The 25,441-nt window shown below is 32.9% G+C and overlaps 2 protein-coding genes and 1 long non-coding RNA gene across 4 annotated transcripts; 1 reads left to right on the top strand and 2 right to left on the bottom strand.

Moving 5' to 3' along the window:
• Positions 1-8,473: 8,473 nt before the first annotated feature.
• Positions 8,474-9,139, bottom strand: LOC136069127 (uncharacterized). The gene is made up of 2 exons (XR_010630396.1): positions 8,918-9,139; positions 8,474-8,814 (listed from the first exon to the last, which is right to left on the bottom strand). It is a non-coding gene; the product is annotated as an uncharacterized LOC136069127 (long non-coding RNA).
• A 37-nt stretch (positions 9,140-9,176) lies between these two features.
• LOC112027414 (DNA cross-link repair protein SNM1) lies at positions 9,177-13,082 on the bottom strand. Its single transcript, XM_065777323.1, has 9 exons — positions 12,445-13,082; positions 11,597-11,777; positions 11,220-11,459; positions 10,957-11,101; positions 10,127-10,261; positions 9,968-10,034; positions 9,772-9,849; positions 9,459-9,511; positions 9,177-9,323 (listed from the first exon to the last, which is right to left on the bottom strand). Exons 1-9 carry the CDS (start codon positions 12,998-13,000, stop codon positions 9,225-9,227), a joined length of 1,554 nt encoding a protein of 517 aa, XP_065633395.1. The 5' UTR covers positions 13,001-13,082; the 3' UTR covers positions 9,177-9,224.
• Positions 13,083-21,651: 8,569 nt separating this feature from the next.
• LOC136069126 (probable magnesium transporter NIPA8) lies at positions 21,652-23,712 on the top strand (the record flags this gene model as incomplete). 2 transcript variants are annotated; one of them, XM_065777322.1, is given in 6 exon segments in its annotated part: positions 21,652-22,120; positions 22,319-22,614; positions 23,057-23,141; positions 23,235-23,295; positions 23,446-23,531; positions 23,639-23,712. In XM_065777322.1, coding segments are annotated over 2 exon segments (88 nt in total), but the record flags the coding sequence as incomplete, so codon positions are not given.
• Positions 23,713-25,441: the final 1,729 nt, after the last annotated feature.

The following is a 25,441-nucleotide window of genomic DNA, read 5'->3' as shown; positions in this document are numbered from 1 at the left end:
TGTGATAGTTATTGACATGTTAAGCTTGTGGAATTCTTATTAATAACTTACTTCAGGAGACTTGCAAAGTGTGGAAACAATCTTATGTTTTTTGAGCAATCAACTTATTTAGTTTCATATCTACTATATCCCTATCGGTTAAGTTATTTCATCTGTAACTTTAATTTGAGCATGGGGGATGGTGAAGCCCAGGTTTTGTTATCAGTCCATTGATTAGTGTACCATCCCATCCTGACATAAGATAGATGGATCAATATTTTAAATTGATTATAAACTTGTCCATGCCTTTAATTGCTCTTCAATTGTTTGCCTCATATCAATATTCAAGAGACAATATTACCATTAAATTTATTACTAGGTTGCTCATCAATACTAGAGAAGTCATTGCTAAAAATAATCCTGTCATGAGCAAGCTCATGATTTTTTTCAGCAACGACTTCTCTCGTCTGTTTTTGGGATGAGCTAAATGCTGCATGGAGAGAATAATAGAACTGCAGTAATTTCTAGTATTGATGAGAAAATTGTTAATAGGGGCAATTTCAGGCATAAGCCCAGATTTTGTTATCAGATTTAACTGATTATAATTAGAACATATCTGTTCATTGATCTTTTGTTGTTCAATTGAGGAGCAATTAAAGGCATGGAAAATTTTCAGAGGTAATTTCAGACATAAACCAGATTTTGTAATCAGGATTTTAACTAATGATATTATAAAAGAATTAGACAGTTCATGTTCATTGATCATTGTTCATTCCATAGTCCTGTCAAAAGACTAAATTGTTTGTAATTATTTTGTCATTTTATTTACAATCTCAAAGTTAAATACATAGTCAACTTTTTGTATTCAAAATGGTGTGAAGTCCTTTTCTCTCATTATTTACAGTTACAGAAAATCCAACAGAATTGGTAGATTATTTTCCATCCAGTGACTAGATCTAATACCCATCTTATCTTGTATAAGCATATGTTTGTTTCATCATATCTTTTCCATTATTAATGTCCTCAAACAAAGTTGCTTTTTATGAAAACAGTGGGCATTGAGGGCACACTTGCAACTTGTTTCATGATCACTTTTCTTCTCTCTTCTAACACCATAGAAGATGCTGTCGTTTCTGGACTGTCGCGGGGAAAAAACTCGATAGGCAAAACCAGTAATACATTGGTTTACAGTTGACAAATGAATGAGCTTCGCAACTCTGATATATGGGTGGTTTTTTCTTTTTTTTGAGATAGGGAACTACAATTCTACTAGGTGGTAAAATAGGGGTTTTGGCAAAATAATGCTTTTCTTTAAGGAAAGGAATAGGAGATGCTTTGATATTATTTGTGAGAACATGACTGTTATAAAATCCTGTCTTGATTTTTTCATGGCTCGCATTGCACGACTTTGATCAGCAGTAGGCTTGCTTTGAATTAGCACCAAGTACTGAAAGACTTCCAACCCAAATTTATAAATCCGCCAATAGCTGCCTACAATAATGAACGTCGGCCTTTATATCAAACAAGCAAAGAAAAAAAAATGGGAACATATAACTTATAATGGGTGAATGAATATGCAATACCTACTTTCAATCAAAAAGAAGAAGAATATGCAATACCTACAATATTGCTAGTTGGACCCATAATAAAGAGATAGATATATGAAAAAAAAATTAGTGCCACATAAGAAATTGGACTGTCAAACCCCAGGAAATGAGAGCCTCAAACTGCCAATGGTATCTTGGGGCTTTCTTCCATCTTTCAGCATTACACACGGAGCAAAAGTCATCAGCTATGCAACAACCTTTCACAACATTTATGCTATCTAAACCTTTACCCATGAAGCAAATCCAATAAATCTTGAGTGGTTGTGGATTTCTGGGTTTTGAAGGGACAAGATAGGGACATAGGGTTGCCGTCTCTCTCTCTTCAAAAACCAAACTCAGCTCAATTTCTCTTTGCTACTTTAGGCACCCCCAAGATAAGCTAGCAAGATTTTTTGCCCTTGTAACTTGTAAAGTGGGTCTCTCTGCCCAGACTTGTTATTTAGTTCTAAGACATGTTACACTTTTAGTTTGATTTGCGCCAAGCAACCCAATTTCCGTATCAACCTAGGGTGATTTCACCAGCGAGTTTCACAGTGACCAAGGCGTCGAAGCTGGTGTGGAACTGCAAATGCACCTACATCCAGTGTGCCAAACTTTAAAAAAAAAAAAAAAAAACTGCAAATAAGCTACAGTATAGCAGTTTACTGTAGCTCAAATGCTACTAGGCTTTTCTTTTTATCTCTCTGCTGGTAGATCAAGTATTGGGCCGTGGGTCATAATTGGATCGTTGTGTCATTCATGGGTCATTGCGTTTGTGTTGATTTGGTTTTCGGCGGTGGTTGGGTCATTCCAATGGATGATTTTGGATCATTGTTGAGTGGATTTTATGGCTGGTGGATCATTGTTGAGTGGGTTCTGATCTAATTTGTGGCTGGTGAGTTGCAGTGGTTGGATTGTGGTTTTTTTTTTTTTTTTTTTTTTCCGAGGTAGTGGTGAGTTTTCTTTTAAAAGTATTTTAATGGGTTTTATGTTAAAAGTAAAATATGAGATTTAGATGAATTATGGAATGATATGTTAAAATAGATAAAGTAGTTTTTTCCAGATACTTACAAGAATTTAACAATTTAGCTTCTTAACATGGTAGTATAGTACTAGTGTATTTAAAATAAAATAAAAATAAAAAGCATTTGTCATTATATTATTGGTATAGTTGGCAATATTGCAGCAACTACAAATTCATCCATTTCAAACTATATGCTCCCTAATGTCATTTAGCTCTCAAAAAAAAAAAAAAAAAAAAAAAAAAAAGACTATATACTCCCCATCAAATCTCTCAGATAGCAACAATTAGTCAAAAAGCTCTAACAAAATTAATTGCATTAAAATTATTTATGAGAACAATTTCTTTTGTAAAATAGCATAAAATAAAAAAACAAATGCTTAGTTATAAAAATGAATGTTACATCGGTTGAAATTTTGTTTGTTATAGGGTCTATTTGGATACCGTTTATTGCTGAAAACTGAAAATACTGTAGCAAAATAATTTTTAAATATGTGAATAGTACCGTGAGACCCAATTTTAAAAGAAAATTTGCAAAAATTGGTACTTAAGGGTCCTGTGAACAATGCACAGGACCACATAAAAAACGCAAACACGTTACTATCCAAACCCAGCCATAGAGGTTCAAATGAATTTATTTACATCTCACCCTAATAAATTGGGCCACCTGTGATCCTTAAATGATTATGGATAAGAGTAGATTTAAATGAGTTTTTTTTTTTTTTTAACAACTAGCTGCTATAAATATTGGATGATAAGAATTCAATAAGCATATTTTTACACCTCTATGATTGACAGCAACATGATTACTTCATCAAAAGCTTGCTTCGCTATTTGCTTGCTTTTATTTTTCCACCCTCAATCTTTGCATCAATAACATTGAGATTTTACATGATATAAAAGGAAAAATCGCTCAATGATAGGAAATTATTAATCACTAAAACATATACAATTTCTAATTCCATCAAAATCACAACAATATGAGAATTTAATGACCACCGAGTCAACTTAGCCATTATTATTGGCATCTTCATCTTTACCTTTCAATTTCCACCATAGAAATCCATTACAAATTCCTCAATAATCAACTCTCTGTCGCAAACCAACTTTGATAGGGAAAGTGATACAAACTCTCACCTTGAAAACCTAGCTCGCAGAAGATCCAAGCATTTTCATGAAACACTTGCACCAATGGTACTTGAAACTAGACTGGTGAATTCTTTATTTTGTAGAAGAAGTGGCTAGGTTGCTTCTAATGCTTTCTAGGGATAAATGGGCCAAAATGGAAAGGAAAACTTCAAAAAAAATGGTTGATGGAACCATATAGAATGATAAAGATATTGATGTGTATGAGGATGATTATTCACCATCCAAGATTTACAAGCAAAGTTGGTCCATAATAAATTTAGGTACAAGACTAGTCACAAAAATTCTAGGAATTATGAGAAACACTTCGAATAAGGAAATGACAATTTTGTGATTGATCAGAAATGTTTTGAATGCACATTTTGTTTTAAGGTGATTGAGTATTAATGTTCAAGTCTCGAGAAATGAAAAAAACAAATAAAATCAATATTATGTAGCAAATGCTAAAAAAATTCAATCCAACTTTTATTATATATATCCTAAAAATTTACTTTCCTCCAATATTTCATATATATATATATATAATTATTTTTTTAAAAAAAACATATTTATAATAAAGCAAGATTTTATATATATATATATAATTGGTAAGCATTTAATGAGTTAAAACGGTAACCACTTAGAAGCCAAAAAGGAAATGGGTGTCTGTGATCTCAAGGGAATGAAATGCAATTTTAAGTTGGAAATAATTAAAAGTAAAATAGTTAAAGTGTACAAGTATTTGACCCTAAAAAAATGAACACATGTGTGTTTTATAATTTAGACTCATGTTTAAATTGATTGGAAGTGTCATTTACGTGATTTTTAGGTTCATAGTAGTTTAATGGGGACTCTATCTATAAAAAAAATCACGAATTTATTGTTGGTTAAAAATAAAATGATGAATGTCAATAAAGTCACAGAATAAAATTCTTTAGTGAATGTCAATGAATTTTTTGTTTTTTGTTTTCATTTTTCCCGATTTTATTCCTTTTTTTATTTTTAAAAGATAAAATTAAGTTAAAAAAAAAATATTAGTATTAATGTATTATGATGGACTCCTTTTTTTTTTTTTTTTATATTTGGTTAATTAACTTTATCTTTAATCCCAAAAAGACTCTTCAAAAAATCCTAAGTACATTGTGGAATTTTAGATTTGTGTGAAATGATGATGTATTGCCTTTAAATTTTTCATGCATGGTTACCAAATTAGAATTCTACAAGTTATTCTTCTCAAAAAAAAATTCTACAAGTTATTTGGTAATAAAGGAGAAAAGCAAGAGACAAAACCAAATTTTAAAAAACAAAATAGACCCAGCTTGATAATTAATCAAGCATCCATGTTATCAAATAAATCATTTCGTTTTGGGTAAATTTTCCACACGCTATAATAATAGTGATATCCTTGTATTCAACAATTTTCAAACACCTCCTAGCATTCTATGATTTATATATGGGACATTTATGAGTTTGTAATTAATTTATATATAGGATCATTCCACAATATGATCTCAAGGTAGACCCCATTCTAATGATATGATCCTACATTCCTACTTAACTGAGAGAGTGAAATTTCATCGTAGGCAAACTAAGAGAGGGAATGAATTTTGTACTGCATCTTATGCATGCATCAGATGTGAGATGTCTCATATATAACATGTACGTAGATCTTTGGTTCCATTACTTGTGAGACACCTCTGAGAGAGAGAGAGAGAGAGAGAGAGAGAGAGAGAGCTGTTTCCTACTGTGGTTGTCTCCCTTCTGCTCTTCCTATATTTAGTAACTTTACAAGGTGGAAGTGGAGGTACGACAATGGCGGAGAGACAAACATTATGAGCTTAGCATTTCAGCGATCATTGGCTTTTCATTAATTACCATGATTATAATACCTAGGGGTTCTAATCAATGAAGTTTCTCTATAAGCAGTATCTGCTGGATTCCTATTTCTGTTTTTAGCAATAACTAGCCAATTTTTTATTATTATTATTGATTGGTGTGAGGTATAATAACGTAAATGTAGTTTCTCTGCCTTGGCTTAAACTTGGGCATCATTATTTATTTTTATTTTTTTTATAAACTAGGGCATCATATATTTTTATACACTGTTTCCCGCTTTCTTAAAGCATTCACGTTAGTTCGTGTATAATAGAAAAATGTGTATAATTTATATAATTTTGCCTGAAAATGACCAATATCAGTCAATGTATAATTGTGTAAATTTACAAGTTTGTTACGGTAACCGTATAAATTTACACTAACACTATTTATTTTGCATTTAGTTGTAGGATGAAAAAAGAAAATGAATGGTGATTGTTGTGTGTGAAGAAAGAAAAACAATTTAAAAAATCAAGAAAAATTGATATTTTAATGAGATGTAATGTAAAATAGATAATCTGATATTCTGATGTGAAGTCTTTTGAAAAGTGAGTATGTAAAATAGAAAATGTAGGTTATTATGCTAGCATCGACATGAATTTTTGCATGAACTGATACAAATGCTCTTACGCTCATAATAATCCCTTGCCATCTCTATCCTCGCAAGCATAATTATAATTAAGAAACGGATTTTTTTTTTTTAATATCTTCTACACAAATTAAGGTAACAATTTTTAAATGACACCACTTGTAGTTGTGACATGTTAATTTGATATAGTTTCACCCTTAAATTAATGTTAAATGACAAGATTTGAGCATGCTAGCAAAATCCCAAAAATGTTTTGAAGGATACTGATCTGTCGAAGACAATTTCTGTGCAACTACTTTGCAAATATTGGCGGAGGAAGCCATAAAGTGGACTATCTGGTTTAATAAATATTGGAGATTTGAAATTAAAGAACAATCCTATATTTTGCCATGAAGGTTGACAAATAACGCCCCTTTATCAATCACTGGACCTCCATTGTCTTTTGTCTGTATTTGAACTTACACCTATATAAACAGACCAAGTGCTTTTCATCTCTTCCCTCCCCTCTTGTGTTCTCTCAAGTTCTGTAAAGAGAGTGATACAGATATATATAATGAAAACTGAACACAAGATTCTGCGTAACATTTAGAGTGGCGGTGGCTTTAGAGACGAGTTTTTCCAGAACTCTCCCCCTCACAGGCATTTCATGCCTAATTAAGCTGGACTTAAAAAGGTAGGCAAGCCTCTGATGGAGAGGGTTCTGATAAAATTGGGTTCTCTCAAATCTAAAATGAATCTGTGGAAGCCCATGAATGACCTTAACGCGGCTATAGACCTGTTATTTTTGTAGTGCATATGGTCTGACAGATTTGCTCATCATGTAAGTGATTTAACTTGCAACCTTGTTCTGCATGAAACTTGGGAGACAGTATTCACCAGTTTGGATTAGCTTCTTTCTTCTTCTTCTTCTTCTTCTTCTTCTTTAGCTTAATTATTAGCTTATTAATTTGTTTATGTAAAGCCTCACTCTTTCTATACAGAGAGTAAATAGGCAAATAAGCCTATCCAACAGTGTGATTAGGTCTTTTGATCGAACATATAGATTTCATCTTTTAAAAATAAAATTTTTTTGAAAAAATTGTATCTAGAAAAAAAAAAATGTGAAATTAAAATTTTAAAATAAAAAATAAAGTTTGAAACGACGATACCATATATACGGGCATCACCATATTAGATCCCACAACACGCAATACCCATGGGAAATTACCTAACATGATAGATACAGAAGAACTGTCATATTAAGTATTACAAACTGTTGTCATTATTATATGATTTGGACTAATCTCATTGTTCCTTCTTTTTTCCATCTTTGGGACACTTGACCAAATTCTATCACTAGGAAACAAGGGTAACTTGACAATCCACGCGAGGTTTTCTCATGCTTGTGAAGTGCCATGCAAATAGAAGTTCTCAAATAAATTTCTATCACTAGGAAACAAGGGTAACTTGACAATCCACGCGAGGTTTTCTCATGCTTGTGAAGTGCCATGCAAATAGAAGTTCTCAAATAAAAACCTAACCTTGCATAGCTTTCTTGGTTGAAATCAAAGAGATTGCTTTTTCTGAGTCTGATTTAGCCAGAGCAATCAAAGTAGCAGCAAGAACAAAAATCATCAGTGTGGTGTGCTTACCTCATTTTTTAGCAGAACATGGCATTAAAGCAATCAAAACAAGCAACAAGCAAGGTTTTCCCTGACTCTCGCAACTAGAACTTGTAAAATTGAACAATGTAAAGATACTATACATTTGACAGATGCATGAATATGATGTTTGATCTTCTGTATTAACTATTAAGGCTTGCTATTTATCCTAACTCACCAAAACAATAAAAATAAGGACCATACTCTCTTATATAAGTAAAAAAGATCTTACTGAGTAAACAAGGTCCCTAGGTATGAGAGGAAGTTGGTAGGTTTTTTGTTTTTTTGGTAGAATGTTAATCTAGATGACTTCCTTACAAGTAAATGCAAATCTTTTAACCAACTCCATTTAAAAACAGACATGCCAGAAAAAATGAATTTACCTAGCCTTTTGCATAATTGCTTGGTAAAGGTAAGAAATGGTAACTTACATAGTGAAGGATCTAAATTTCAAAAGTTACCTTCCTTTATTACCAAATGCTTTTTGAAACCAAATCAGACAGCAAAAGAGAACATTAAAAAATCCCTTTGTCAATTCCCATTATCAAGGTCTATAATGGGAATATCCAAACAATTTCGTATATCCAAACTTTTGGACTTGACATTACATATGGAAGAGTTTATGGCTATTGGATATTCCAAAATGGGGGACAATCTCTGAAATTCATACCTGAGAAAAGTAACTCAGAATAATCATGTATTTAAGAATCTGGAGAACATAGATGCAGATTAGAGAAGACATAATACTGTTTTGAAAAAATTACAGATCATTTGAGTGGTTTATCTTGGTTCTTCATGTAATTTTTGCAAAAATTAGAAGAATGTTTTCTGTATAACTAAAATTGGAACACTAGAAAATACTCTGGGCTTAAACTGCATAGTCCAGTTAAACCATCTGCAGCCAAGTTGTGTACTTTTTACCATATGATGAATGGGCATTGATGTGACAAGCTCATGTTACAGTGCTTAGAGGAACTTCCAGCCTCCAGGGTCAAGTATCTAATCCAATCATTGCAATGAAAAAAATGGATAAAAGAGTCTTTTACCACATGCTCTAAGGTTATGTGAAAATGAGATAAAATTGTAAACTTCATTTGTCAACCTCTGCTAGGACATCAGCCTTTCAGCCATTCTCTGAAGCATGAGTGCATCTTGTCTCGATTTGTTGCATTCCCAACATTGACAGTAGGAATAATCTTGTCAGGCCTCAAAAGCTGTGAAGGGACAAATAAATGGAGAAAATGATGCTGGATGTAAATTAGTTGTGCAAATTGCAGATAATATCATATAATTTTATCTAATATGTCGATTGTAGAATAAAGGAAGGGATTAATATTCCAGGATCAGACCTGAACTATGTGAAAATGAGATAAAATTGTAAACTTCATTTGTCAACCTCTGCTAGGACATCAGCCTTTCAGCCATTCTCTGAAGCATGAGTGCATCTTGTCTCGATTTGTTGCATTCCCAACATTGACAGTAGGAATAATCTTGTCAGGCCTCAAAAGCTGTGAAGGGACAAATAAATGGAGAAAATGATGCTGGATGTAAATTAGTTGTGCAAATTGCAGATAATATCATATAATTTTATCTAATATGTCGATTGTAGAATAAAGGAAGGGATTAATATTCCAGGATCAGACCTGAACAAACTCTCTCAGTTCAGTAAAACTGGAGTGCTCACTATATGGAACCCCTGCAAAGATAGAAATAATAGGTTGTTTATCATACTTAACAATAATAACTATTAAAGAAGCCACAAAATAATTCAATAAGACAGATGCACAGTGGAGACCAAAAAATCAGCATTCCAAACAATTGGAAGAAAATACAAAACAAATCATAAACTGCATCATAGTAGATGATGGATGAACACAATAAATTGTAGGATTACGGTGCATTAGAAAGAGCTTGATGCATTCATCAGGTAAAACTGCAAAGACCAATTCATCTCACCAAAAATTGTGACATTGCCTTTGGAACTAGGTTTTATTAGATCCAGTTGGTTGCCTATAGTCTCAGAGTAAGTCCAACCTGGAGAAATGAATAGGATAGAGAAGTAGTGAGTATTTCAGTTTCAGACTTCCTTGCAACATACGAAAAGGATATGCCAATAATTCAAGAGCTCAAAATTTGCAAGAGTATGATTCACCTGTCGGTCGAAATGCCAAAACTGCTGCATATTGATCCTTGTAGGTTTTCAAATAATCCTTAAGAGTCTTTAAGAAAAATAATGATGATTATCAATGGACATATAATGGATGAAACCCTTGTGTTGAAACAACAATTTGCAGAAGTCCCAGAATCAAACCTCAAATCGAAGGGATGATATAGGCAGAACATGAAGGAGTGTGTCCTTTCCATGTGAACAAAGAATCCCAGAAAGCTCAGGCCAACCAAAAGAATGCAAAACTCGTCTTCTTGAAGCATTTGCATATATTTTAACCTAAAGAATTTACAAGAACAATAGGCAGTGTGTCACTACTATTCTGATTAGAATCCCTTTTCCAATTAGAGAAGCTATCTCAAACTATCTCAATACGGAAGGGGATTTTAGCTAAAACTAATGTAATAAGTAATTCACAGCTTGATGCATATAGGCAAAGTAATTGTCCCCAATATCACAAATATTAAAAATTATAAAATAAAAATAAAAATAAAAATAAAAACACCTTACAGAATAGTGAGGCAAAGTATCAATTTGTGGATTGACAAAATACAAAATTTATAATTGTAAAGGGCACTTGGAATTGTACTACCAGCAAACTTTATAATTGCTTAAGATGATTCATCACTCCAAACTACTCTGCTTCAAATCTGATGACAAAAGTGACTAGACTCGGGTAAAGATTATCATCAATCAGGGTCACCTTTCAGTGCACATAGCATAAATTGCATGTTATTAACTAGGAATCCTGCCAAGAGCCTTATAGCTCAATTGGCACCACCTGGTGTTTCTAACGAAGATGTCCAGGCTTCAAATTCTCCCTCCCCCAACTATTGAATTATAAAAAATAGAAATAAAATAAAAAAGTTGGAATCCTAAGGAGCACTTCTTCAATGAAGACAGATGACACAAAATAAATAATTGGTAGGAAAATAGAAGCAGGAGTCATATAGGAATACAAGTGAGGAACATACCCCTAATGCCTTAGAAATGGCTAGATAAACACTTTCTTTTCCAATGCTATACGCACCAACAACTACAAGAGTTTTTGGTTGCCTTTTGAGACAGTTCTGGGTAGTTCTGACTACATAACTTAAAACATCTTCTTTGGAAGGGAACCTGAATCAACAGATGTTGTCTAAAGCTATTTAAAATAAAGTAATATCAAGTGAAAGAACTAGGCGCAAGATCTAATAGGGGAAATCTCTAAAAGAGTTCGAAGAGAGAAGATTCTTACTTGTACTTTGGGTTACAATATGTTGTATCCAGGAACAGCACATTTACTCGTTCATTTAGCAGAAGGGGGTAAGTTTGCATCAGTTTACAAGCTCTGAAGTCTCCAGTATGCAAATAGCATTGGCCATTTGGGAGACGAAAGTGAATCAAAGCTGCACCTGGGCAGTGATTAGCTTCTAGTAACACTACTCTAACTCCTTTGATTATATTTTCAGTATTTAACTCCAAAGGACAGATAAATCTGCACAGAAAACCATACATGAGGAATTATATATGCATTTTTGGATCATATTTTAATTATAAAGAGAAGGCAATATAATTGATGGAAGCAGACATCGGAATGTTATTCACAAGCAAAGAAACAAACTTAGTCCTTACAATGGATTTACCGAGAGACACATTGCAAGTAGGCGAGCAGTGATAGGGGTGCAATAGATGGGGCCATGGGACCATCCCTTGCTGAGGCCACCATAATGATCAGAATGAAAGTGGGTTAGAAAATATGCAGAGCATCCTTCAATATGACCATAGCGGAATGCATCCACAGTGAAAGGTGTGCCTGTATGATTAAAGTGAGCTGATTATAGATCAAATTGAAAACAATAATGCAAAGTGTGATCAAGGTTCAGCAATCCATTCAATGTGTGTAAGTTGCTAATATCATTGTACTTAAAGGCATAAATGTAGACACGTCTGCTATAAATGAATGATGGAAGAACCAAAAAACCATCTCCCTCATAGTATATATAGTTTGAGTAATTATTAAGCACTCCCAGAGTATAGCAATGTTATACTCCTTCTTATCACATTACGTTGGGTCCCACTAATAACATTCACAATGACATCCACCATTCATGTGAGAGGAAAGAATAAAGCATCATTATACTCTGAAGTAGCTAATAATTTTCCATATGGTTGGTCAAAATTTAGGTTAAGTTTCACATGTACAAAGACAATGTCATCTTTTTCAACTACAATTAAACTCAATTAGAAAACAAAACATAAGATAGAGTACCTAAGCAACTGTACTGAAGTTTTATCACATATCCCACATGGTTTTACAGGGTAAAGTCGTCAACATTATAATGATATACACTTCAGTAGAAGCAAGGTATAAAGATTAAGCTAACACTGATCGAAACAAAGAATATTAATTGATATACTAACAATACACATAATTCTCCAGAAATCCTGAGAAAATAGAAATGAATAAAAGGAAATCAGACCTGGGATTTTTTTATAGAAGGGACAAAGACGAGGGCGACTATTAGGATTTGCAGAAACGTTGGTCTTCTTTGTGAAATGGGTTCCTTCTTTTCCAATCTTCATCTTCTTCAATGGGGGCTGAGAAAGATGTGGCTTTTTCAGTCCCCACATCTGGAACAAATTGGCTTGTTTCATCTTTCTCTCGGATTGGGTTTTTCCATGGTGCCCATTTATTTGATTGCTGTCCCCAGTAATAGTATCAGCATCACCATCATCATCATCATCATCATCATCATCATCATGGTGTTGCAGCAATAAGCAAGACCAATCGGTTCCACTGCGATAGAAATCGGAAGCGAAACTGTCTGATTTTGATTCTGATTCTGATTCTTGTTGGTTCCGAATTGAGGAGGAGGCATTATTATTCTGGTAGACATGTGGTTCTGGGTCGAGTTGAAACGATGGGAAACCGTTGTCGTCTAAAAGGATGTCGGAGTCGGAGGGTTCAATGTTGGTTTCAAATTCTTCTTGTTCATCTTCAACTACCTCACCCCCTGTAATTGCCACAGATATCATCGCACGCCTTTCAAATGAACCAGCGGGAACGACAACATACACCTCAAAAAAATAAATTGATTAAAAGATATAATCTAAAAATTCAAAAAAATAAAACATTTAATAATATTTTAAGGCTAAAATGTAAATTTTAAGGTCTAATAAGTTTGACGAATAACCTTAATTTAATAAGTTTGAAACTTATTAATATCCGTCTGTTTTTTTAATATAAAATAATTTTAGAAAAATATTTTAACATATTTTAATGACTCGACTCTAAATTTGTTTAAACAAACTATTTGTATCAATATAAAATATTTTCAAGAAAATATTTTTACATATTTTAATGTCCTAACTCCTACATTTTTTTTAACATACGATTTATTTAGATATTATTATAAATAAATATCCTTAAGTAAACAATTATTTATATGAATCATACTCTTTTTTTTTTTAAGTAATGAGATAAGAGTGATAAATATTATTATTAGTTTTTCATAAATATAATCTCTTTTAAATTGTAAAATATAAGGCAAAGGTCAAATTTTATTTTTGCTAAAGATTTCCCCTCTTTTTTTTGCTTGGTAAAAATATCATTTTGTTTCCTATATTTTGGGAACACAGTCAATTTGATTCCTACATTTTGGTAGCAGTTAATTTAATCCTTATTATTTTCAACTTGTAGTCACTTTAGTATCTACTGTTGACCCACTAACGGAAAATGCTTACATGGCAAACAATTAAATTGTTGGCACACATGTGGCTAACATTAGAGGTGTCCAACCAAACCCGTTACCCAACCCACCTGAAAAATGGTGATGATCGACAGGGTCTCTACCCCAAAACCCGAGAGCGACTGGTCAGTTGTTGGGTCTAAGCATGAAAAACTGATTTTTAACCAACCCGACCATCTACACACCGGGAACTTTCTATTCTTCTCTGATTTGAGTGGTTGACCAATCTTTTTTGTCTTACTTGTCGAGATCCAAACTGTTGTCTTCGAGATCTGACAAAAACTAACGGATTTTGGCAAAAACCAACCAATTTCTACAAAATTCAACGATGTTTCACACAGTTTGAAGCCCAGAACCCAAAGACATCTCACCACCCGAATCGACTCCTTCTATCGATCAACGGCAAATCCAGATTTGGGAGACCAAAGTGATTGGGTTGGTTCTAGGTTGGGCACAAACCCGACCTAAACCAACCCGTGGACAACCCTAGCTAACATAATATTATAAAATAAATATTTAAATATTAAAAATGCCACATAAGCATTTTAATGAAAAATAATAAGTCATGTCACACACATAAAAAACTAAAAGAATTACTGAACTTTAAAAAAAATCCTTGATGAATTTTTAACAAAAAATTGCTCAACTTTTCTCGAATTTTCTAGGCAACCAAACACTGCAACCCAAAAACACCACAACCCAAAACACACTACAATCCAGCCCAACCCTCCCCTTTAGTTCAAATTCCTTAGAAGTTAGAACCTTTTTCCATCGATTTCAGTAAAAAAAAAAAATAAAAATAAAAACCCTATTTTTTCACTACCTTTCCCCACCACCATCACGACAATGGGTCTCAACTTGACCTATTATTTATTCTCTCTCTCTATTTTACATTTCAGGCTTTCTTTCTCAGATTTATTTTCAAAATAACACTGAATCTCAAATAATTTCGTTAGTTAGCACATTTTCAAAACAATTTAGCAAACTAACATCTTAAGTGTAAGGGACTCGATATTGTGTGCTAAATCGAGTGTGACGAACTCAAGTTCCATGAAACTCGAGTCTCCAAGACCGATTTCCCTGAGATATCATCGAACCAAAGACCCAAACTCAACAAAACATCAGCAAACCTAAAGATCCAGAAAAGAAAATGAAGGAATTAGAGGAAAACCTTCACCTAGAGCTTTGTCGCCACCGCCGCCTCCTCCAGGAATCTTCGTTGTTGCTGCCTAGGTTCAGTCTGAACCGAACGATTTGGTTAGGGAGATATGGGTTTGTGNAAAAAAAATCAAAATGCCCATGATCAAACCCTAAGCCCTCTTTAATCCTAAACGTAGCTTGCCATTGCCCACTGCCATCTACTGCCACCTATACTTGACCTTCATTAATGATTCACACACACACACACACACACACACACACACTCTCTCTCTCTCTCTCTCTCTCAAAAGATTCAATCGATCTAACCGAAACCCATTTCAACAGATTTCAACGTGGTGGGGTTTGAATTAGTGCAAGTCTGTTTGCATTTGTTGTTAAGTTGATTTCAACAATGGCCTGTATAGATTAGTCTGTTTGTTATCTATGTAGATTCTTGATATTTGTGGTGGTTTTGTAGTTTCTGTTGGTGTAAGAGGAAAGCAGTAGTGGAAGTGATGGTGGTGGTTGTGGTGGCGGTTGTGGTGGCGATGGTGGAGTGCTAGCAAGCGTATTTTGAGTTGGTCTTTGTTTACTCACACATAAAGTTGTATATTTGCTAGAAACAGATAAAAATTGTGTTTGGTACCTAAGAAAACACAAAAATACAAAAAGATAACAAAAAAATAAATTGAGGATTAAAAAAAAAATTCATGTTATTTATTTTTTTTGTTGTGTGGCATGGCTCATTATTTTTCATTAAAATGTTAAATATTTTATTTTATAATATTATGTTAGTCACCTTTTTTTTTTTTGAGACAGAACTATGTTAGTCACTTGTGCCCCAATAATACAAATCATTTACTACGTAAATATTTTTCATTAGTGAGTTAACAGTAAAAACCCAATTAACTACAAGTTGAAAATAACATGGTTTAAATTAACTGCTACCTAAATATAATGATCAAATTGATTGTGACCCCAAAATATAGAGACGAAACGCCTATTTATTTTTTTCTTTTATCATTTTATTTAGGCGTAAATGCAATTTTAGTCCCTATATTTTGCATCTTTTCCATTTTGGTCCTTACATTTTCATTTTACCACTTTTAGTCCCTAAATCAATTAATGTGTTCTATTTTGGTCCTTACCGTTACTCACTTAATAGAAATTGCTGATGTGGCAAATGAAGTGCACTGTTGGCACATTAAATGCTGACATGGCCAATAAAATAATATTAAAAAATGCCACGTAAACATAAAATAATGATTAAAAAAAACACATAAACATCCACATCATCTTTTGATTTTGAAAATTAATTTATCTATTTTAACAAAATAAAAAATGAAAAAAAACAAAATAAAATACATGAATTTAGATCTGCCATCCTTTTCATCAAAAAGGCAGAAGAGCACAAACCCAAAAAAAATCATACATACCTAGAAAATCAAACATAAGAACACAAGAAAATCAAACCTAGAAAAATCATAAATGAAAATTGTACAAAAAAAATCAATCCATTTATGTATATATACATAAACCAAATTATCCAAAACAAAATCAATCCACATATACCAACACAAACCCAGCTTAACCATACCAACGCAAAGCAAAATTAAAATTAAAATAAGAACACAAACCCGGATTAAACATAAGAACACAAACTTAGATTTTCTAAGATTTTCTTACCCTTTCTTGTCAACCAAACACAAACACAAACTGATCTCCAACAAGAACACCAAAACATCTCAAACCTAGCCATCAACAATCAACAAACCCACCCCACAACCCACTCAAACAACAAACCCACCACCAAACCCAATCGACCACTACTTCACAACCATCGACCACTGCTTCACAACCATTGACCACCACCACCGATTTTTGTTTCACAACTACCACCACACCGATCTTAGTCTCTCTCTAAACCTAGATCAAAACTATGGAAGGTTGTGGAGAGGGGAGGAAACAAGGAGAGGCGAGCAGAAAGAGGAATCGGGGAGGGAGAGACACCGATCTGAGATAGAGAAACCCACCAAGAGAGAAAGACATTGATCTGAGCCACAGAGAGAGAGCAAAGCACCGATCTAAGCGAGGAACTTGAGGCATTTGGGTTTAGGTTTAGGTTTGAGCAAAATCAAGAGATAAAGAGAATGAGTCAGTCAGAGAAAGAAAAAAAAAAAAACACCACAACCAGTTGTGGTGGTGGCAGTGGCAATGAGCAAGGAGGTAGAGCTTGAAGCTTTTGGCCATGAACATGTTTTGGAAGAGAGAGATCTTCGTTTTTTGGAAGAGAGAGAGGAAGTTTTAAGTTTTGGAAGAGAGAGGAAGCTTGGAGAATGTTTTAGAAAGGTTGGGGGAACCGGTTTTTGATATGGAAGTTTTGGGTTGAAGTTTTTTCCGGGTTTGTGTTCATGTGATTGAATATTTTGGTTTGTGTTCTTTCTTGTTCATGTTTAAGATGAGACAAGATCTGGATTCATGTGTATTTTAGGTTCTAATTTTGTTTTTTTCATTTTTTATTTTGTTAAAATAGATAAATTAATTTTCAAAATCAAAAGTTGATATGGATGCTTATATGTCTTTCTCAATCATTATTTTATACTGATGTGACATTTTTTAATATTATTTTATTAGCCATGTCAGTATTTAATGTACCAACAGTACACTCCGTTTGCCACATTAGCAATTTCTGTTAAGTGAGTAACGGTAAGGACCAAAATGAAATGCGTTAATTGATTTAGGAACTAAAAGTGGTGAAATGAAAATGTAAAGACTAAAATAAAAAAATGTAAAATATAATGACTAAAAATACATTTACACCTTTTATTTATAAGACTTTTTTTTTCTTTTTTTCTTTCTTTCCAAAGCAAACCTTCTTTTCCTTGTTCCCCTGCTTTTGAAGAAAACAAACAAAAAGATTTCAGAGAGCAAAAATATTTGGATCAAGCTAAAAATCCTACCGGCCCGCCAGACCAAAAGCTATTTTTACCATTTATTTATATTTTGTTTGACGTGTTTGAGAATTCAGAGACAAACAAACGTGGTGAGTTGATTCGCCACGCCAGATTCCAGAAGGTGGCGAGACAATTTCATTTGAATTTTCAACCACATCAATATCATTGGGTGAATGGAGGCTGTCATGACACATATTCATGAGTCAATTTATTTGTTTGTGCTTATTTCGATTTTATATGGGTTTATTTGAATTAAAAATTATGTTAGGTAAAAATCGATCGGTACTGGAATTTGGAAATTTAAAAAATAAGCACTCAGCTTTTTATCTATTTTATAATTTCTACATAAGTTAAATATAATCATTATTATATTTGTTAATTCTTAAAAAATTCATGTAAGAATATTTTTTTAGTAGAAAATATAAACTATTCATGCTTATATATTTTATTCTAAAAAAGTAAAATCAATTTTTACACCCTAATTTAATTTTTGTTATTGTGATACAATAATTATGATTTAAGTTTTTAAATTATAGTTTTAAAAATACTTTTATTCTTGAGTTATCTTACACGATTTTTTTTTCTTGAGTTATCTTACTCAATTTTTTTGATACAAGATAGAAATTCTACTATAAGTGTATATATGAGTTATCTTAATCTAAGTGTATATATGTGTGAAGCTACTTTTTGAAGACTTGAATCTCGACTCTTACCCCCCACACCCCACAAATAATTATACTTATAAAGTGACCACCGCACTAATGGTACCTGGTGGTATCTTACTCAATTTATTTTCAAAATAAAACATCATCTTTCAAATAATGAGATTCTTAACCAAAAAAAAGAGAAGAAGTTATCTAGTTGTCTTAAAAAAAAAATTCAATATGCAAATTCTTATATTTTAAAATATATATACTGAAAATGGTGTCACATTTAATATAAAATTAAGAAAATTATTGTGGGATACAAAAATTTAATAAGGTAATAATGCCACGTGTCATACCGAAGGCTGAGGAGGCCAATATAGTTTTGAGGAGTCTATACACTCGGACGGTAATATCAGAGAGGCGAACCATGGCCACGTCAATGGCACATTACCAAAGGGGTTCACATTGTAGAAGAAGAGTTTCAGAGAGGAGGTTAGCTCTAATGTGATTGGGGGAATGATAGTTGCCACTACATTTAATGCACCCCACCAAACTCCCTGGCCGCATTTATGTAGAGAAGACCCTTGAATAATGCTGTTTTGGTTGCCGCAACTCACAGAATACTTGAAATGGTGTCTGATGGGACAAATACTCAAGTAGTGACCTGCATAATCAACAAATGAAGGGCCAAGATCAGCCAAAAGAAGCTATATAATGTGAGAGATCCTCCAAGGAGAGGGGGGTTCATCTGAGAATCTGAAAAACACTATAACACAAAGAACTAAAATTGTAATCAAGTTTAAGAAAAATATACTCAAGAGCTACTCTTCTCGAACTTTATTGAGAAATGATTTATTTGCATAAAACCTGTTTTTCTATATTTTATTTCAATTTTTAATCCATTATGAGCTTTGTCCAACTCACCGAAACCTAGTTTCCAGCGCACTCTCTAAAAATTCTTTGTATTGGGCTATTTGGGCCTTAATCCTGTTACCTTGTGGACTTAGGATCCAAAAACCGCCCTTACAATTATTAATAGTTGCAATGAATGATAAATACTTGCAATAAAATTAAGTAATTGATTTGGCACATGGCTTATACTTCAATTTCAAAATTTAATTGAATTTTTTCTTAGTTTTTACTATATATATATATATATATATCTCATAAAAAAATTGGTCAAATTAAGCCCGACCCACTAAAATATTGTGTTAAATCGGGTTGACCCATATGTTGAACCTTTATTCTCTTAAAAGGAGAAAACAAAAATCCCTTTCTTCACATAGTTTTTGGTTTTATTCGTCTCATAATATTAGAATCTTAAATATCTTTCTCTCTCTCTCTCTCTTAGTTTATTTTATTTAGGGTAAACTCTATTAACATACTTTGAGATCTGAACTAATACTAACTAGATTCAAAACTAACTAATTTGGTCTTTAAAACCAATTTAGTCCCTAAATACTGTTAGGTCTATTAGTCTTTTTTTTTCAATTGTTTTAGGGAATAAGTTAACTTTAAGGACCAAATTAGTTAGTTTAAAGTCTTGATTCTTGTTAGCATTAGCCTAAACCTTAGTGTATATTAATAGAATTTACTATTTTCTTTAATATTCTTAATCTTACTCTTTTTCTAGTCGAGTGATGATCAGTCACACTCTACCAACACCATGGCTCATTTTTGCCTTTTGGGTCATACACTCTTTCTTAACATTCCTCATTGACTATGACTACCAACAATCAACCGTTGATATATCGTTACATTCAGCCTTCGAAATTTATAAAAAGTTTTTTTTTTTTTTTTTTTTTTTTTTTTTTTTTTTTTTTTTTTTTTCAATTATTTTAGGGATTAAGTTAACTTTAAGGACCAAATTAGTTAGTTTCGAAAAGTCTTGGATCTTGTTAGCATTAGCCTAAACCTTCGTGTATATTAATAGAATTTACTATTTTCTTTAATATTCTTAATCTTACTCTTTTTCTAGTCGAGTGATGATCAGTCACACTCCACCAACACCATGGCTCATTTTTGCCTTTTGGGTCATACACTCTTTCTTAACATTCCTCATTGACCATGACTACCAACAATCAACCGTTGATATATTGTTACACTCAGCCTTCGAAATTTATAATAAGTTTTTTTTTTTTTTCGTTCCAAACACTCATAATTTGTGATTCTGTACTTATTCAACTTTTTTTTTTTTTTCCTTAAAAACTTTTTATAACTTTGTTAACGGACATAAATGAAGTTTTTTTTTTTTAGAATCATAAAGAATAAAATATAGCAAGAAGATTAATCAGTAATCTTCTATATTTATTTTAGAATTTAATATGGAAACTTCTTTAGTCATCTATATTACATAAAAATTGCTAAAAAAAGTTTCTCGTCTAATATACATATATAAACAGTGAAAAAGAAATTGTATATAATTGAATTCATATTAGTGCTTGTATAATTAAAAAAAAAAAAACCATTTTAGCCAACCGAGCCTAAAATTCACCCACATCAAATTATGAAAAATTGTATAAAAATACATAGTTGCGTAACTATGCAAACTAGCTTGTAACTCTATGCCTATGCATGGATACATTTAAAGATATATGATAAGATGCATAATATAATTTCTATAAATATAATTTAAATACAATTGATAGTCATTTTATATTTTGTTAATTATTTAAAAAAATTTGTAAGGATATTATTATGTATAAAATGTAAATTGTCTATGTTTTTTTTTTTTTTTAAATTATTCTGAAACACATTTTATTTTTTATTTTTATAATTCATTTATTATAGACTCTTTGATTTTTGTTCTTAATAACTCACTTGAATGAATATTTATGATGTTGTCCCATATTTGATTCTAAAATTAAGGAATAAAACTCTTTAAAATTAAATAATTTAAGACATTTAACGCAAAATTGAAACTCTATTTTAAAATTTTAATTTGAGTTTCTCTCAACTTTACCTATTATTATACATATAGATTTATACTAGTACTATTAATTTTATATTTTTTTTCCATATCTCCAAGACGAAGGAAGAGACTAAACGGTGGTTAGAGTAATTAATGATATTTTTGAATAGAAGTTATGTAAAATAGAAAAAAAGTATATCCTCATACTAAAATAGGCATAAATTTACTCTAACAAAAAATAAGCATGAATTTTTGCGAGAGCTAAAGCGAAGCCGATAAACGCGACTGCGAGTTAGTTATGGTAGTCCCAAGCTTACTCGATTGTGTCCACCGACAGTTAGAGTACGGCGGTATTGGTGTTGGGTAAAGCCGTAAAGCTTAGACTAGTCTAAAATACAAAAAAAAAAAAAAAAAAGTATCACGCATGCTTTTCCCATCTCCCCCATTTGCTTAATTGACCCCTCTCTGATCTTTTCCTGGACATTCGTGCTTCTCCGATCATTTTCAGACCACACATTATTCTTTTCTCCATTATAAAAAAAAAGTCTAATTTGAAGTCTTTTTTTTTTTTTTTCCTTCTACTTTATATACCCCACAAACCAAAAAAAAAGAACACAAAAACTGAATATTGTTCTTCTTCTTTGGCCATTGGATCCGAAGCATCGAATCATTACAAGCCAAAAATTTTACAAATACAAAAAAAAAAAAAAAAAAAAAACATCTCTGTTGCATCCATAAGAAACGCTTTCGTAAAGGTAAAGCTCCAAAAGCTCAATTTTTCCATGTTCTTTCTCTAATCAAATTCCATGCTTCAGTTAATAGTTTTTTTTTAATCTTTCGCGTTTAATTAATTCATACCCTGTATGATCGATCTGGATACTGAATCAAATAACTTTTTTTTTTTTGAAATTTTTTTAATTAAAATACATTAACTACTAAATTTTGTATTGCAGAGGTGGTTGTTGTTGGGTTGAACTTGAACTTCTGTAGCATCATCAAATACATACATGATAACTCGGCGGCGGATTTAAGCAACTTTGTTTCGGATTTATGTGTGACAAATTTGGAGAATATTAGTGAAGGGTAGGAGCTTGGGATCGAGTTTTGAACTGCATGTGGGGGATCTCTTTCGCGAGTTCACACGACTTTTTAATCCATGGGGGAGTGGGTCATTGGAGCCTTCATCAACCTATTTGGTAGCATTGCCATAAACTTTGGAACAAACCTTCTTAAATTAGGTCATAATGAGGTATATACTTTTTCTGTCCTATTTGGTATCTCGTGCGTTGCATTCTTATATCGTAGTGTTCGTTTTGTAAAGATTCTGTATATGTAGCGTTGGTTACACAGTGGATTTTTTGTACTCCTAGCTCATTTGTACATGTGCTATGCATTGTTGGTTGAATGTATGCACGCGGTTCCAGTTACAGTCTGGCAGGCGATACTCGTGTGGTTTTTACTCTTTCTTTAAGAATTTGAGAGAAAAATCCATTATTTGAGATCGCGAAGTATGATATATGTAGATTACAATTCTGGTATGGCATTCAAGCACTTGATCCTAGTGTGATTATGAACAATTTTTTACTTGTTGCTGCTCATTCTACTGTTGTTAACGCGTGGCACGGAGCGTTCGTTTTAATCTTTACACCATGTTGTGAGGTTTGATGAGAGTGACTACAATATATTTGCAGAGAGAAAGGTATTCGCTAGAAAGCGATGGAGCAAACGGAAAGCTGCCTTTGAAGCCTATTATACATTTCCAAACCTGGAGAGTTGGTAATTTCTAATGCCATGCTACTTAATCCTGTACATGGGGTTTGGTTTATTCCTGCTTTCAGTCTGAAATGTATGGTAGTTCTTATTCTGCAGGGATTGTATTTTCCTTCTTGGAAATTGCCTTAATTTCATTTCCTTTGGATATGCGGCTCAGGTCAGTGTTGAATCTATTGATTAAAATTTCCAGGCCTTTTGTTCTGACTATATATAGTTATATCCAGACTGTTTCAAAAGCATAGTGTGTCTGACAACTAGACTGTTTCTTTTTTTCTAATCATGCTTTTACTTTCATCATCTTATGCAGTCTCTTCTAGCAGCCCTGGGATCTATACAGTTTGTTTCCAATATTGCGTTTGCTTACTTCGTCTTGAACAAAATGGTGACTGTCAAGTATGTTAAAATCTGAAGTGAGAACTTATTTTCAGAAGCATAATAGAGCATGCTGCATTATTATCACCATAGAAATTTCAGTCTCATAAATGCTGCTTCTTTTATAGGGTACTGGTTGCCACGGCCTTTATTGTCCTTGGAAACATTTTTCTCGTTGCTTTTGGCAACCACCAGTCACCTGGTATGCAAACTTACATTTGAGATATCTCTGTCTCTTATTTCATGAATACTGCCCTATGCCAAGTCTATTTTATGAACCATATTCTAAGTAATTTAGTGTCTGCCCTTGAACATTTAATGTTGCAAGATGTGTGTCACTCCCACAAAGCTAGAATGTATGTATTTTTTTGATAAGTAGGTTCTGAGCACAATCTAACGAGGTTAACCCAATTTAAATAAGCCAATGGTCTCTCTTATCTACTTCATTCTAGTGTGTGCTGTGAGGACACACAAAGAGATATACCTTTCTCATTCAGAACTTGTTTTTAAATCGAGTTCTATCACATTGTAGTAATACAAAAAGAGAGCCATGTGTATTTTTAAAGTTTCTAAAAATATGACATAACGTAATAGTGATAGCCAAAAGCAGTTGTAGTAGGGGATGGACTCCATGTACTGCAAAGAACTCGCTCAGACAATAATGGAAAATTCTAGATGATAAACTAAAAATTTAGAATAGTGAATGTATTTATTTATGAATGTGTATGTTTTCTGTGAATTTTCAGTGAAATTTAGAACATTCCTGCATATTTTGATTGGCAAGTCAAACACACGCAATAGGTCTTGAACTCACGACCTCATCCTCCACCTAGCACTTGCAAGGGAGGAAGTGTTAGTTGAGCTACATTTAAAGGTTTTCTTTGGAAAACTATGAAACTTATTTTGAGATTAATCAGAACTGAAAAAGAAAAAGCTAGAAAAAACGTGAACTTTAAGATATGCTTGAAAGGGGAATGTATTTACTTAAATGAGCAAAAAGTCTTCGAAAATAAGCCTAACACTGGAGAGCATAATTCTTAAGTGATATTATAAATTAAAAGTAAATGATCAGCCAACTCCCCATTCTTCTTGCACATACAGCACCGTTGCATGGCACTTATGTTTCTGAGGATTTTCCCTCAATCAGTTGTGCATGTGAAAAAACTACTATAGTGCTTTTCCTCGAAAAAGGTTGCTCACCTACAGCATATAGTACTTTCCATTTTTCTTGAATGACCTACTTCTTGTTGGCATCCTGTAAATCCGGTCTTCAACATCCATTCTAATCTTTGTAGAATAGATTAGCATTTCCATCTCCTATCCTGAAGGGCTCTAATAAAAGTGATATTCTAGTGAAGATTGCATATATTCCAGCATATAATCTGCCACATCAGCCTCCTTTTATTGAAAAATTCTTACAATAAGGATCCCATCCCCACGCCACCAATTGTGCCAGTATCCAACATTAGTAGCATTACAACCGCAAACCTGATGAGTCTGGAAAGCTTATCCCAGCCGCTTCTAACATGCTTCCAAAGATATGAAGGACCCCTTCCCATCCTTGACCACCATCCACCCCAATCTCGACTATATTTTTATCCTCTATTTTCCTCCAAAGAGCATCTATCTCTGTGGCAAAATGCCAAAGCCACATCAAATAAAGATTGATTGAAGGACATAAACTTCTTATGCCCAATCCTCCATATTGAAACTGGTTCACAAATCTTCTTCCAGTTGACAAGATGGGAATTAGATGCATCTCCTAGCCCACCCCATAAAAAATCTCTTTGCAATTCTCAATAGACACAATAGTATTGGCAGGAATAAGGAAAAGAGAAAGAAGATATGTAGGCAAACTCAATAGCATGCTTGTTGTTAATGTGAGCCCATGTCCCTTAGACAAGTAAATCTTTTTCCCCGATAATCTCCTT

This window comes from Quercus suber, unplaced genomic scaffold, assembly GCF_002906115.3.
Source record: "Quercus suber isolate HL8 unplaced genomic scaffold, Cork oak 2.0 scaffold_153, whole genome shotgun sequence".
NCBI lineage: Eukaryota > Viridiplantae > Streptophyta > Magnoliopsida > Fagales > Fagaceae > Quercus > Quercus suber.
The sequence above is the reverse complement of the archived record's forward strand: the minus strand, read 5'-3'. Positions and strand labels throughout refer to the sequence as shown.

What these genes read in the sequence shown, in the direction of transcription:
- LOC112027414 (XM_065777323.1), bottom strand. Translation starts at nt 13,000, where the DNA reads ATGATATCTGTGGCAATTACAGGGGGTGAGGTAGTTGAAGATGAACAA. An exon ending in TGTCTCTCGGTAAATCCATT is followed by an intron (nt 11,460 to 11,596) that starts GTAAGGACTAAG and finishes TTTTCTGTGCAG; the next exon opens with ATTTATCTGTCCTTTGGAGT. An exon ending in CCATTTCTAAGGCATTAGGG is followed by an intron (nt 10,262 to 10,956) that starts GTATGTTCCTCA and finishes TAAATTCTTTAG; the next exon opens with GTTAAAATATATGCAAATGC.